At 37.5% G+C, this 15778-nt stretch overlaps 1 protein-coding gene across 4 annotated transcripts in view; it reads right to left on the bottom strand.

Annotated features, from left to right (window-relative positions):
* UVRAG (UV radiation resistance associated) overlaps positions 1-15778 on the bottom strand; it is a 315338-nt gene that overhangs the window by 179797 nt on the left and 119763 nt on the right. For all 4 annotated transcript variants that reach the window (XM_070472935.1, XM_070472938.1, XM_070472936.1 and 1 more), the window contains one exon: positions 2107-2212. In XM_070472935.1, coding sequence (XP_070329036.1) covers positions 2107-2212 — 106 coding nt within the window. The remainder of the gene's footprint in view (positions 1-2106; positions 2213-15778) is intronic.

Genomic DNA, 15778 nt, shown 5'->3' with positions numbered 1-15778 from the left:
CTGTTCCTTAAAAAGATATTACACTAGATTCATTCTTAAATTCAAAAAATATTTACTGAGCACCTACTGTGTGTCCACCACTACACTGGAAAATACAGCCATGAGGAGAAAAAAAAAAAAAAGACAAAACTCCCTCTCCTCACAGAGTTTAGAGAGACAAATAAAATACATATGTAAAGTGTATAGCATGTTAAACGGTAATATTTTTATGGAGAAAATCAAAGGAGGGAAGGGAACAGAATGTAGTAGTTGGGTGTGGTTTTAGGTGAGGTTATAAAAGAAACAGATTTCTAGGTTCACTTTCAGTTCAAAAATCCCATGATTTTGTTCTACGTTGACTAGGCCGCATAAAAACACACAGTGAACCTCTGAACCTAAACTCTTTAAACTCCTACACTCTATCACCTTGCTCTGCATGTCACCACTTATATTTTAGAAAAATAGAATTAAACATACATTTTTCCATACTGAGACAAAGCATATGCTGTCACTTAATGAAATAAGTAATTTCCCAGTCTTGCCTTGGGAGAGGAAAATAAGAAAAAACCTAGAGTTTCTCACCAGACAAAGGCTCTAAAAATGTGGTATTTTTGTACACTATAGAAAGGATTAAAATTAGCTAGTTTTTCCTCTTCCTCCAATATATTTGTGGCCTGGAGTTTGGCCCTTTTTGGGGCCTGAGTTATAGGAGGAGGTTTAACAGCTTCTCCAAAGTGGAAGATTTTCCACAGGCAAGAAAAGTCATATGAATAACAAGTATTATTACCGTAGTTATTGCAGCTACCATATTTTGCATGCCGGCCATGTACAGGCACAGAACTAGCTATTTTATATATTAGGTTGAGTTATATGACACTGCCATTTATAGGTCAAAATCAGCAGTTTTATATAGATTACTTTATCATCCATTAATTTTAAATTCCATGAAATAAAACCTATGTAGGTTAATTGCTTTTCTATAGTTAATCCCCTGAATAATTATGTCAGGCAAATCTTATAGGTAATGGAACTTTTGTTTGGAGACATAAAGAGCTTTTGCCAAATTGGTAGTACAGTGAATGACAGCTGGACTATACTGCCTATTCATGTTACTGAGTTCGTGCAAACAAATACTCAAAAGGTTTTCACTTCAGACTTAACCTGAGGATTCAAGTTTTATTTTAAGTACCATTACCCATAGCATGGGCTTCCCAGATGGTGCCAGTGGTAAAGAAACTGCCTGCCAATGCAGAGATGTAAGAGACGCAGGTTCAATCCAGGGGTTGGGAAGATCCCCTGGAGGAGGGCACAGCAACCCACTCCAGTATTCTTGCCTGGATATTCCATGGACAGAGGAGCCTGACGGGCTGCAGTCCATAGTGTTGCAAAGAGTCGGACATGACTAAAGGTACTTATTAGAATGCACTAACACAATCATAGCACAAATTTCTTCAAAAGCTATCTTTTTTTTTTTTTTCAAAAGCTATCATTAGCAATGTGACTTCACTTTGAGAGTTCCATCTATTGGTTATACTCACTATTCTACTTAAAAAGAATTTTCATTCCACTAGGAAGAGTATAAAGCAACCCCAAAATTATGCTAGTATCTTAAATCTGTCTGTTTGGGTTGGAATATCTATTCTTTGGAAATATCTCTTTAAAAGAATCTTTCCCGAAAGAGAACACTGTCCATAAACTGATTTACTAAATTCAATCCAAATAATTTAAAAAATTTTTAAAGCAGATTAGTCTCTAAAGTTTATATATTTTTTCTTCTGGCAGCTATTTTTCATTCATTATATAGTTTGTGTCCGTACAGTTTGAGTTCATATTTATGAGACATTACTAAAATAGCTTTTGATTATTTTCTAAGTAACTGTATGTATTCTAAAGTTCCAATTAACACAAAAAGGCACTTTGTACGTTACACTATTAGCAGATGTGAAAGTCTGATTTCTAACATTTAAATACTAATAGAAGTCTCAGTGAAACATTAAGGGGGAAAAAAAGGAAAAACTACCTGCAGGTTTCGGAGGAGTGGGGAAAGAGAGAAAGTAATACAAGAAGAATATGATGATCACACTTAGAAATCAAGGAATTTAGAGATGTTAATATATAAAAACCTACCAGCCCATTGCTTGTAGATGTGAGTCTTAGTTTTTCTTCAATTTCCTTTCCAATTTTCTGAACAGTTACCTGAGTCTGTTTAATTGCACACTGGGCTCTATGAAGCCTAGAAATAAAAGTTGTAGAAAAATGTAAGTGAGTTAACTATAAACTCAACCCAGAGCCACAGGCATAAATGGAACAAAATGAGAACAAAGCTTCCAAGATAAAGAGAATAACGAACTCAAACTGATCAGTTCACAGTTCTCTAGCATATTTACAACAGGCAAATAACAAGGGTTACAGTACGTTCTAAAAACACCCTTTCTATGCCCACCTGCCGGCCTATGACGTATTGAGAGCTAAAATGGGAATCTGAGAGACCTCAGAAAATAATCTGATTGAATCCTATCACTTTAAAGATAGGAAACTTGAGGCCCAGAGATATTAACTGCATTAGTAAAGGCATTAAAAAAATATCACTGCTATGAACGCTATTACTTATGGGTATCCAGAAAGAAAAAAAAAAATTAATGGTAATTCCAAGAAGACTGAATTAAAGCAGCAGATCTTTTGAAACAAGGAGCACTGAAAAATTAAGAGTTTTTTTTTTTTGCTTTAATTACAGGTTTGTGCTTTTCTTGGTATCTGTCTTCAAATATAGCTTATATATTTTGTGTATATGTACATATTTAAAATGCTCAAATTTTCTTTATTCACAGATGACATGATTTTCATGTAGAAAATCATTAGGAATCCACAACTACAAGAACTAATAATGTCACAGACACAGGGTCAACAAACATTCAGTTGTATTTCTGTGGGTCAATAATTTCACAATTACAATCAAAATCACAACAGGCTTTGTGTGTGTGTGTTTCTTTTTGTAGAAATTAAGAAGCTGATACTACTAATTATATAGAAAAACAAAGAATCTAGAAGAGATAAACCAATCTTTAAATCTGCCAGATTTCAAGACTTCCTTTTATAAAAGCTACACAATTAAACATTATGGTACTAGTCTAAGGATCAAGGATGGGCTTCCCTGGTGGCTCACAGTAAAGAATCTGACTGCAATGCAGGAGACCCTGGTTCAGTTGCTGGACCGGGAAGATGCCCTGGAGAAGGGACAGGCTACCCACTCCAGGATTCTTGGGATTCCCTGGTGGCTCAGTTGGTAAGGAATCTGCCTGCAGTGCAGAAGGCCTGTGTTCAACCCTTGGCTTGGAAAGATCCCCTGGAGAAGGGAACAGCTACCCATTCCAGCATTCTGACCTGGAGAATGCCATGGACAGAGGAGCCTGGCAGGCTACAGCCCATGGGGATGCAAAGAGTCGGACATGACTGAGCGACTTCACTATAAGAATCAAAAAATAGATCAATGGAACAGAATAAAGAGTATACAAATGAACCCACACATGTATGGTCAATTGGTTTTGGACAAAGGAACATAGGAGACTAATGAAAAAGGAAAAATTTTTAAACAAATGGTGCTGGAAACACTGGATAAGGAAAAAATGGATTTTATTCCCAACCTCACAGCACAAAAAAAAAATTAACTCAAGAATATCACAGTAAATATAAAAGTAAATATAAATCATAAAAACTGTAGAAGAAAACAAAGGAGAATCTCTTGCAAACGTGGGGTAGGCAAAGATTTCTTAGAGAAGACACAAAAGCACTAACCATAAAATTAAAAATGAATAAATTAGGCATTGCCAAAAAAAAAATCTCTGTTCATCTAAAGATGCCATTAAGAAAATATAGAAGCAGGCCATGGACTAGGAGAAAATACTTACAAAACATCAATTAGACAAAGTACTATGCCTGGAGTATATAAAGAACCCTTACATATCAGTAACAAAGAGACAACCTAATTAAAAATGGGCAAAACATTTACAAAGTAGGACAAAACATTTACAAAGTAGATGTTATGTAAATATCTATCAACTTTCTGACTGTGGTTGCTAATTCACCTCAAATGATTGTGTGAGACCATGAATTACCACCCCTTGCAACCCCTTCTTCCTTCACCTTCAGTCTTTCCCAGTATCAAGGTCTTTTCCAATGAGTCAGGTCTTGGCATCAGGTGGCCAAAGTATTGGAGCTTCAGCTTCAGCAGCAGTCCTTCCAATGAATATTCAGGACTGATTTTCTTTAAGATTGACTGGTTTGATATCCTTGCAGTCCAAGGGACTCTTAAGAGTCTTCTCCAGCACCACAGTTTAAAAGCATCAATTCTTTGGTGCTCACAGTTAGACACCATCACCGACACAATGGCAATGAATTTGAGCAAACTCCAGGAGATAGTGGAGGACAGAGGAGCCTGGCATGCTGCAGTCCATGCGGTTGCAAAGAGTTGGACACAACTTAGCAACTGAACAATAACAACAATGAATTACCAAGCCATGTCACTGATCTTTAGAAATAGCAGGGAGCTTATCCCTCAAGATGCAGCTAGCAGAGTTACATGAAAGAAACAAACCAGGTATTTAATTTTATCTGGGCCACTCTGTAGAGAACTGGTGTTATAAAGTAACATAGAAAAAAAAACAGTTCCCTGTTTTAGTATACGTGCTGCCAAAGTGAGCACAGAAAAAGCAGTTCCGTGATTTCAGAGAATAAGCAGTTCTGATTCCAGAGATAGAACCTCTGTTAAAATAATCACATCAAGCGCTCATTCACTGTTTTAATAAGAATTAAGAATGTATTCTATGTGTTAGTTGTCTACTAGAGAGATACAGCTTCTGTATCTCTAGAGGAATATATAATAAAAAAAAAATGGGCAAAAGAGTGAAACACTTCACAAAACAGATATGAGAGTCCATGCTCTATGACAAGAGAAGCCACCGCAATGGGGAGCCCATGCATCACAACTAGAGAAGACTCACATGCATCAATGAAAACCCAGCACAACCAAAAATAAATTATGAAAACAGTAAGATATAAGACAATAAGCATAGGAAAATGTGCTCAAAATCTCAGTCATTGTGGAAATTAAAATTGAAATGCAATACCATTTCATACCTGATAGGATAACTAAAATTATAACACCCAATGCTAGAAGGATGTGGAGCAACTAGGACTTGCATGTGCTGGTGGCAAAATAGTGTCATCACTTTGGAAAACTGTTTCTTATAAAGTTATACAAACATCTAACCTGTGACCCAGTATTTCTACTCCTTACCATTTACTCAAGAAATACAAAAAGATATTCACAAGAAGATATTTGTAAGAATGTTCACAGAAAATGACCCAAATGTCCATCAAACAAGAGAATTAATAAGGCAACTGTGGTATACTCATATAATGAAATTCTACTCAGCATTAAAAAGGAACACAACAGTGATATACACAACAATGTGAATGAACCTCAAAAACATTAGGGTGAGTGAAAAAACTCAGGCACAAAAAAGTACATACTATATGATTCCATTTAAACAAAGTTCAAGAACAGGTAAAACCAATCCATGATGACAGAAATTAAGAGTGGCTGGTTGCCTCTGTCAGGCAGGACTGACTAGAAGAGACCAAGGAAAATAAAGCAACTATCTGAAGTGATGGAAATGTTTCATCTCTTGGTTGAGGTGAGAGGTGCAAAGGTACACACAGAATTTAAACTTAAGATCTAAGTATTTCACTGTAAGGAAGTTCTACTTCAGTTTTTTAAATGAATAAAACCAGTGAACTCTCCTAACCTGAAAGTTACCCTATACACAAGGATGTTAATTTTGTGAGGGAGTTGATAATATCAATACCTCTGCCAACATTATTATCATAACACCTTGCACTAAAAAGAGTCAAGACATATTTTGCACTTTCAGAAACCGCCTGATAGTTAGTGAGGACTTTTCAGGTGATCTAAAAAGGAGCAACTCTTCTGAGACTGCTCATGAGATCAGTCCTTTTGCAACTTCCTCGAGACCCCAAAGAAATCCAATAGAGGAGACTATTCTCCATCCCACTGACTCTTGCTGTCTGTGCAGGTGTACACTCTCTTGAGAACAATACTCTCCTATAAAGGTGACTAAGAAACATGAAACCAAGGAAATGCCCTTTGTGATGTGGCCCCAGCCTCATTTTCTGCTGTTCTAACCTTGTACACACAACTCCAACAACACTGAATGACTAGCAACTCTCCAAACACATCATGCCATTTCTTCCTTCTGTACCTTTGAGTGAGTTGTTCTATCTGCCTATAAGTTTCCCTCACTCTTAACAGACAAGGACACCCCTAGCATACATTCTCCTTCAAAGGCCTTCCCTGACTATCCCAGACAGGCAAAGGTACTTCTTCCTGTGGGGATCCATGGCATCATACAAACACTAACAAAGATTATAGAACCACATTTTATGGCAACTGTCTATTTCCTTTGCTATTTCTTTACTAGATCCTTCTGAGAAAAAGAAACAAACACCTTTTTTTCATTTACATTCCCAGTGCTTAGCACAGAATGTAGCACAAAACATATTGCTGACTGAATGTCGACTAATGCCTGTATATCAAAGTACAGTCCCCAAATTTTGATTATTTTTACTGATACTGATATACTGATGCTGGGAAAGATTTGAAGGCAAAGGAGAAGAGGGCAACACAGGATGAGATGGTCAGACAGCACTACTGATTCAATGGACATGAATTTGTCCATTCAGCAGACAGCAGAGGACAGGGAAACCTGGCATGCTGCAGTCCATGGGGTCGCAGAGTGTCGGACATGACTTAGTGACTGAACAACAACAGATATCAGTGAAAGAGTTAAAAGATTAAAGTGACAGTTTTCTATGACTTCAAAATATATTCAAAAGAAAAATCATATAAATTAAAGACCATTCATTCTGGCAAGAAACAAGCAATTTCTATTAAAAATGTTATCAGAATTCTAATTTGATAGGCATTATCAACCCAGAGTAGAAATCAACAAAATAACCTGTTACTTTAAAAGGAGGGAAAATGCTGCCTAAAACTCACTAGTACTATGCAAACAACCTTGTCAAATGGTAAAGACTTTAAAAATAAAAATGATTCATGACCATAATTAATGTATGACTTCAACTATTTGGCTCTCACTGCCCCAGACGCTTTCTGATCTTACCTTAGGGGCTTAAAACACACAGACAGAGTCACATTTCCTCCAGTCTTCAGTGTTATCCAAATAGACTTTCAGAGCCCCTGCTACATCAGATGGAGCTAATAATGTCCCCCCCTTTCAAACTCAACAAAAGAATAAAAGTTTGACATGTTTTAGGCTTTCAAACATAATATGGGACATCCTGATTCCCCTGGGGGTGAAGAGGTGAAGAACTGACAAGAAAAGAAACAACTGCTTTAGCTCCAAACCAACTGCTTTAGCCAGTTTCAGAGGAATGATTCTTGATTTTGTGAAGTGTGAAATGGTACTATATAGAAATACAAACCATTCAGTCATCTGGGTGATTAGTCAGTACCAACACTAAGACTATCAAGCAGAGATAAAACTCATCACCACTGGTGCAGGGAGGAGGGGGATCAAGTCACTACTTGACAGGTATTCTGGCTAGAGCAAATAGATACATGTTATCTCAATATGTTTTGAGATAATAGCAAAATTGAAAGTGTGTTAAAAAAAATGTTTTGCAGCTAGATTTTCCTGTGAAAGTAAAGATACACAGAATAAAAGGTATTATGTCAAATAAATACTGAGCTCATACCTAGCAGATATTAACAATAATCTCAGCAATGGAGAAGTGACAAATTAGAGCAACTAGAAAGTCAGTGAAGTACAGCTCCCTACAGCCTGCAGGGAGAGATGAGAAGGTAAAGAATACATGGGAAAAACAGGATTCTATTCAGAGAAATAGATATCTTATCAATAATGATTTTGTATTCCATATGAAGGAGCTTAGATTTTTATTTGGAAGGTATTAGGAAACTATTAAAAAGTTGTAAGCCAAGAAAGATTTAATTACATTTGTACTTTAGAAAGATCTTACCTTCTATAACTAGGTTACTGAGATACAGAGAAACAGACTATAAACAGGAAGGCCAGTATGAGTTACTTTAATAGTCCTACCAAAAGTTTAGGCACTATCCTAAACTAAAATAGGAACAGAAAGGATGATGTAGATATGAATAAGTTAGAGAGGAGATACAAAAAATGATGCCTGAAAACAAATTACCAACATGAAGAATGCAACAGAGAAACCATCATCACAGATCCTATGGACATTTAAAAGGAATTAAAGGAAATTATGAACAATGAATAGTTGTTTAAAAACAAGTTTCCGAACGAAACAAATGAAACAGAAAACCTGAATAGCTGCTATCAGTTTAAAAAGCTAAATTTATCATTAAAAACCATCTCACATAGAAAACTACATTCAGATGGCTTCACTGATGAAATACTAGCCTTAATAAAAATCTTTCAAAGAAGAAGGAACACTTCTGGATTTGTTTTAGGCCAGGATAACCTTGATACCAAAACATTACAAGAAAATTACAGACAATACAAAAATCATTAATAAAATTAGCAAATCAAATCTAGAAGTATATGAAAAGGAGAATACATCTTGATCAAGTGGATTTATCTGAGGAATACAAGGTTGACTTAACATGTGAAAATCAATGATGACAGAATGAAAGACAAAAAGAAACCAAGCATTATCTCAAAAGATGCTGCCCAAAGAGCATCTGATAAAATTCAATACCTATATGATTTAAAACAAAAAACTCTCAACAAACTAAGGAAAAAGGAGAGCTTCCTCAATCTGATAAAGGGTTTATACAAAAAGTCTGCAGGTAATACTTGACTGAGTTCAGAAACAAGAAAAGATGTCTACTTTCACTACTCTATTTAACACTGTACTCAAGATCCAAGTGACTGTAATCAGCCGATATTAAAAAGTCATAAATAAAGGAAAGGAAAAAGCAAAAACATCTACTCACAGATGCTATATGATTGTGTACATAGAAAAAAACTTTAATCTACACTCAAACTAATAATAATTAGCAAGAAGGACTTCCCTGGTGGTCCAGTGGTTGAGAATCCAACTTGCAATGCAGGGGATGCACATTTGATCTTCGGTTTGGGAACTAAGATCACACATGCTGTGGAGCAACTAAGCCTGTGCAGTGCAACTGCTGAGCCTAGGGGCCACAGCTAGCGTGTCCACGGGCCACAACGAAAGATCCCACTCAGTGCAACAAACCCCACAGGAAGCAATGAAGATCTCACTTGTGCAAAAATAATGCAATACAGCCAAATAAGTTTTTTAAAAAATAAGCAAGATTGCAAGATTCCAGGTTAATACACATAAATTAACTGGTTCGGTTCAGTCGCTCAGTCGTGTCCAACTCTATTTTTACATAATTTCAACAAATAACTAGGAACAAACCTAATAAAAGATGTGAAAAATCTGTACACTGAAAACTAGAAAACACTGCTGAGAGAAATTTAAAAACACCTAAACAAATACAGCCACGTACTATTTCAAGGACTGGAGGTTAAGAAGGCAAGGCTCCTGCATTGGCAGGCAGGTTCTTTACAACTGTGCCACCTGGGAAGCACAGAGAACAGTATGGAGATTCCTTAAAAAACTGAAGTTTTCATATGATCCACCAATCCCACTCCTGGGCATATAACCGAACAAAACTCTAATGCAAAAAGATACATGCACCCCAGTGTTCTCAGCAGCACTATTTACAACAGTCAAGACATGGAACAACCTAAATATCCATCAGCAGACGAATGAATTAAGAAGATGTAGTACATATATATAGTGGAATATTACTCAGCTGTTAAAAAGAATGAATGCCATTTGCAGAAGAATGGAAGGACCTAGAGATTATCACATTAAGTGAGGTCAGAAAGACAAAGACAAATATCATATGGTATCACTCACATGTGTAATCTAAAAAATATGATACAAATGAACGTATTTATGAAACAGAAAGAGTCTCACAGACACAGGAACCAATTTATGGGTTACCAAAGGGGAAATGGATGGAAGGGATAAATTTGGAATTTGAGATTAACAGATACACACTCTATATATAAAATAAACAATAATACCTATTCTATACCACAGGGTAAATAACTCAAATGTCCATCAACAAGATAATGCATAAGCAAACTGTGGTATATTCACAGAAAAACCACTCACAGCGATAAAAAGGAACAAACGACTGACCTAGTTGTCTGACAAGGTTGTCTAACGAGGCCTTACAAACAGCTGAGAAAAGAAGAGAAGCTAAAAGCAAAGGAGAAAAGGAAAGGTACACCCATTTGAATGCAGAGTTCCAAAGAAAAGCAAGGAGAGATGAGAAAGTCTTCCTCAGTGATCAGTGCAAAGAAATAGAGGAAAACAACAGAATGGGAAAGACTAGACACCTCTTCAAGAAAATTAGAGATACCAAGGGAACATTTCATGCAAAGATAGGCTCAATAAAGGACAGAAATGGTATGGACCTAACAGAAGCAGAAGACATTAAGAACAGGTGGCAAGAATACACAGAAGAACTACACAAAAAAGATCTTCACGACCCAAGTAATCACAATGGTGTGATCACTCACCTAGAGCCAGACATCCTGGAATGTGATGTCAAGTGGGCCTTAGAAGCATCACTACGAACAAAGCTAGTGGAGGTGATGTAATTCCAGTTCAACTATTTCAAACCCTAAAAGATGATGCTGTAAAAGTGCTGCACTCAATATGCCAGAAATATGAAAAAATCAGCAGTGGCCACAGGACAGGAAAAGTTTAGCTTTCATTCCAACTCCAAAGAAAGGCAATGCCAAAGAAAGTTCAAACTACTGCACAGTTGCACTCATCTCACATGCTAGCAAAGTGATGCTCAAAATTCTCCAAGCCAGGCTTCAATAGTATGTGAACCGTGAACTTCCAGATATTCAAGCTGGATTTAGAAAAGGCAGAGGAAACAGAGATCAAATTGCCAACATCCACTGGATCATCGAAAAAGCAAGAGAGTTCCAGAAAAACATCTACTTCCACTTTATTGACTAAGCCAAAGCCTTTGACTATGTGAATCACAACAAAATGTGGAAAATTCTTAAAGAGAAGGGAATACCAGACCACCTTACCTGCCTCCTGAGAAATCTGTATGCAGGTCAAGAAGCAACAATTAGAACTAGACATGGAACAATGGACTGGTTCCAAATCAGGAAAGGAGTATATCAAGGCTATATATTGTCACTCTGCTTATTTAACTTCCATGCAGAGTACATCATGTGAAATGCTGGACTGGATGAAGCACAAGCTGGAATCAAGACTGCCGGGAGAAATATCAATCACCTCAGATACATAGATGACACCACCTTTATGTCAAAAAGCAAGGAACTGAAGAGGCTCTTGATGAAAGTGAAAGAGGAGAGCAAAAAAGTCAGCTCAAAACTCAACATTTAAAAAACTTAGATTATGGCATCCAGTCCCATCACTTCATGGCAAATAGATGGGGAAACAATGGAAACAGTGAGAGACTTTATTTTGGGGACTCCAAAATCACTTCAGACACTGCAGTCATGAAGTTAAAAGATGCTTGCTCCTTGCAAAAAAGCTGTGGCCAACCTAGACAGCATACTAAAAAGGAGAGACATCACTTTACCAACAAAAGTCTGTCTAGTCAAGGCTATGGTTTTTCCAGTAGTCATGTATGGATGTGACAGTTAAACCATAAAGAAAGCTGAATGCTGAAGATTACTGATGCTTTTGAACTGTGGTATTGGAGAAGACTCTTGAGAGTCACTTGGACTGCAAGGAAATCCAACAAGTCCATCCTAAAGGAAATCAGTCCTGAATATTCACTGGGAAGACTGATGTTGAAGCTGAAACCCCAATACTTTGGCCACCTGGTGTGAAGAACCAACTCATTGGAAAAGACCCTGATGCTGGGAAAGATTAAAGGCAGGAGGAGAAGGGGGTGACAGAGGATAAGATGGTTGGATGGTATCACCAATGCAACGGACGTAAGTTTGAGTAGGCTCCGCGAGTTGGTGATGGACAGGGAAGCCCAGCGTGCTCAGGTTCATGGGGTCGCAAAGAGCTGGACACAACTGAGGGACTGAACTGAGAACTGACCTATACAACAATATGGCTAAATCACAAAAGTATGCTGAACCACAAAGTATACCATATGGTTCCATTCATAAGAAGTTCAAGAACACGAAAAGCTAATAAAAGAGGAGGCAATAAGAAAAGTGACTCAGCTAAGGGGTGGGGGCAAGGGTGTAAGAATGATTGACAAAGCGATATGATGGAACTTTCTTGGAGAACGAAAAATATCCTCTATTTTCACTGAATGATGACAATGAGGGTGTGAATATTTGTCAAACTCATAGCACTGTACATTTACATTCTCTTTATTTTATATAAATTATACTGCAAAAGAAAAAGAAGAAAACGATCAGTGATGTATGGCTTGGGGAACCAGGAAAAGGGTGGTAGTACTTATTCAAAGGGAGGATGGGGGATGAGCAGCTTGAGAGGAAAGTTCTACTTTCAGTTTGAGGCGCCTGTGTAACATCTGAGAAGAGGTGTTGAGTATGGGTTGAATATAAGGATCTGGAGCTTAGGAGACAGATCTTGGCTGGAGATAAAAATATGGCAATCATTAACACACAGATGGTTATTAATGCTATGAAAGTAATGACATCATTCTGTAAGACTGTGAGAATGAGACAGAACAGAGCCTAGAACAGAATTCCGAGGAACATCTATTTTAAGGGATTAGAAATAAAGAAATAAAAGCTGCAAAAAATTCTGGCCCACAATTCCAGAGAAGCAGAAGGATAGCTGGGAGAACTGGTGTTACAGCAGTCAAAGGAACAGACTGTCTCCAGGAGGAAATAATCACTGTCAAAAAGGCAAGTAACCTGAGACCTAGACAGTATCTACAGATTTAGCAAAAAGAACTTCATTAAAGCCATGTCAAATCTGTTCACCTTGCTCTATGCCTACTGCCATCATCATCTTCTACCTAATGAATAGATTCCTAAATGGTTCTAAAATTCAACTCTTGCTCTTCTCAATTCCAATCTCAACTTGGTACCAAAGGTAACTCTGCTCATCATTTGATCAGTACTAATTGTTGCTTGGGGGCTTCCCAGGTGGCAGAGTGGTGAAGAAGCCACCTGTCAATGCAGGAGATGCAAGAGACATGGGCTTGATCCCTGGGTCAGGAAGATCCCCTGGAATAAGAAATGGCAAAACACTCCAGTATTCCTGCCTAGAAAATTTCATGGACAGAAGGAGCCTGGTGGGCTACAGTCCATGGGGATGCAAAGAGTAGACACAAACGAGCGACTGAACACACACACACACACACAATTGTAGCTTATCTGCCCAGTCCGTAGAACGCCTGCCTCACAGAGCTATATCCACAGTCTGATATCGCCACATCACTATGCATCTTGTAACAGGCTGACAATCTTTCTAGATCAGGAAACAGAATATAAAGACTAAAGACTGTCCCAACCAGCACCACAGTCCAGTACTCCAAGTTTCTCTTCTCACAGGCTAAGAGAGATACTAGCCATATTCTCTATATATTGCAATTACAGAAGCTCTAATACATACCTGCAATTAAACTCCCTTAGAGACAACTATAGAAACATCACAATCTATAATAAAAACTTGCAGTTTAAAAGATTAGTGCTGTATAATACAGCTAGGCTTAAACACTTTACCTTTCTTCATCTCTGATAGACAGGAAATGTTTTACTCCAGGATCTAAATTATAGCTAGTTTTAAAAGTTAGTGTTTGATTGTCTATACACACACACACACACACACACACACATATATATATAATATATATATAACATTTAATATATATAACATACATAATATATAATATATATATAATAATATATAGTATAGTTATATATATAACTATATATAATGATATATAGTTTCTTTATGTAGTACATCTAAAGGTAATTAACATATATGAACTTCTAGTCATGTTTATATTACCTTCCATCAATGATAAAAGGATTTTCTGAAGGATTTTGGCTGAAAAGGCTATATTTTTTTCCACACTAAATTTTAACTTTTTTTTTTTTAGAATTCTAGTCAAATAAATCTGGATACAACTGTCGAGAATCACCACAATGCTCCAAACTTCTAACCTAAAAAAAACACAAAATTAAACATGATATTGTCCTAAGCTACCAAATTTATTATAATTTATTACCCATCAACAGAAAATTAATACTCTCTTCCAACCAAATCTTGTCTACCTAGCTTTCAAGGTCAGCTCGAATGGGATTTCTTCATTATTTCATTTACAGAGCACATTATCACATTAGTCAAGATAATACCTGTACTTTATAAATCTTTAGCCTAATCCTTCATCTAATAAGACTCAACGCATATTTTATTCATTCACCCTCTCTTCACACTGAACACCTTCCATGTTGCTAACACTGAGTCTGGTGTTGAGATTTAAGTTACTGGAGACTGTCTCTTCAGAAACAGACTATTTATTCACATAGTCCAGAGAAGGCAATGGCACCCCACTTCAGTACTCCTTTGCCTGGAGAGTCCCATGCATGGAGGAGCCTGGCAGTCCATAGGCTCGTGAAGAGTTGGACACGACTGAGTGACTTCACCTTCACTTTTCACTTTTGTGCATTGGAGAAGAAAATGGCAACCCACTCCAGTGTTCTTGCTTGGAGAACCCCAGGGACTGGGGAGCCTGGTGGGCTGCCGCCTATGGGGTTGCACAGAGTTGAACATGACTGAAGCGACTTAGCAGCAGCAGCAGCATTCACATATTCAGTCAACAAACACTTAAGTGCCTAAATGTGAGCCCATGTCCGGTGTCAGGTAATGGAAGTACACAGATCAGAGAAACATCTTATATTCATAATGCTCAAACTCTGGAGAAATGGGTATGTAAAAAATTATAATAGTGTGATACTATGGAAGAGAAAGCAAAAAGGAGAGGCATCTATTTTAGGGGTTGTGTCGAGTAGAAGTAAAAGTCTTCTCAGTTCAGTTCAGTCGCTCAATCATGTCCGACTCTTTGCGACCCCATGAACTGCAGCAAGCCAGGCCTCCCTGTCCATCACCAACTCCCGGAGTCCACCCAAACCCATGTCCACTGAGTCGGTGATGCCATCCAACCATCTCATCCTCTGTCGTCCCCTTCTCCTACTGCCTTCAATCTTTCCCAGCAACAGTGTCTTTTCAAATGAGTCAGCTCTTCACATCAGGTGGCCAAAGTATTGGAGTTTCAGCTTCAACATCAGTCCTTCCAATGAACACCCAGGACTGATCCCCTTTAGGTTGGATGTCCTTGCAGTCCAAAGGACTCTCAAGCGTCTTCTCCAACATCACAGTTCAAAAGCATCAATTCTTCTATGAAGAAGTAAAAACTAAGCTGATATTAAAAATAAGAATAGAATTAGCTAGGTGAAAAAAAAAGATATTCGATAAAAGGAAAAGCAAATACAAAAAAAGAAAAAAAGGCTGCATAATATTTTCAACAACTGCAAGTACCTTTAGCAAGACTAGAGCACAGGGTTGTATGGGAGAGGATGGCAAGAGACGAGGGTTTAAAGGTAGACAGAGGTTAGATTATGAAGGCTTGGTAGATCAGGCTAAGGAGTTTTATTCCCAACCCACGGGATAAAGTTTAAAGTGGGAGACCTGATCAAATAGATGTTTTAAACTTAAGACTGAATTCTCTCAGCTT

The sequence above is a fragment of the Odocoileus virginianus genome, chromosome 10, assembly GCF_023699985.2.
Source record: "Odocoileus virginianus isolate 20LAN1187 ecotype Illinois chromosome 10, Ovbor_1.2, whole genome shotgun sequence".
Lineage (NCBI taxonomy): Eukaryota > Metazoa > Chordata > Mammalia > Artiodactyla > Cervidae > Odocoileus > Odocoileus virginianus.
The sequence above is the reverse complement of the archived record's forward strand: the minus strand, read 5'-3'. Positions and strand labels throughout refer to the sequence as shown.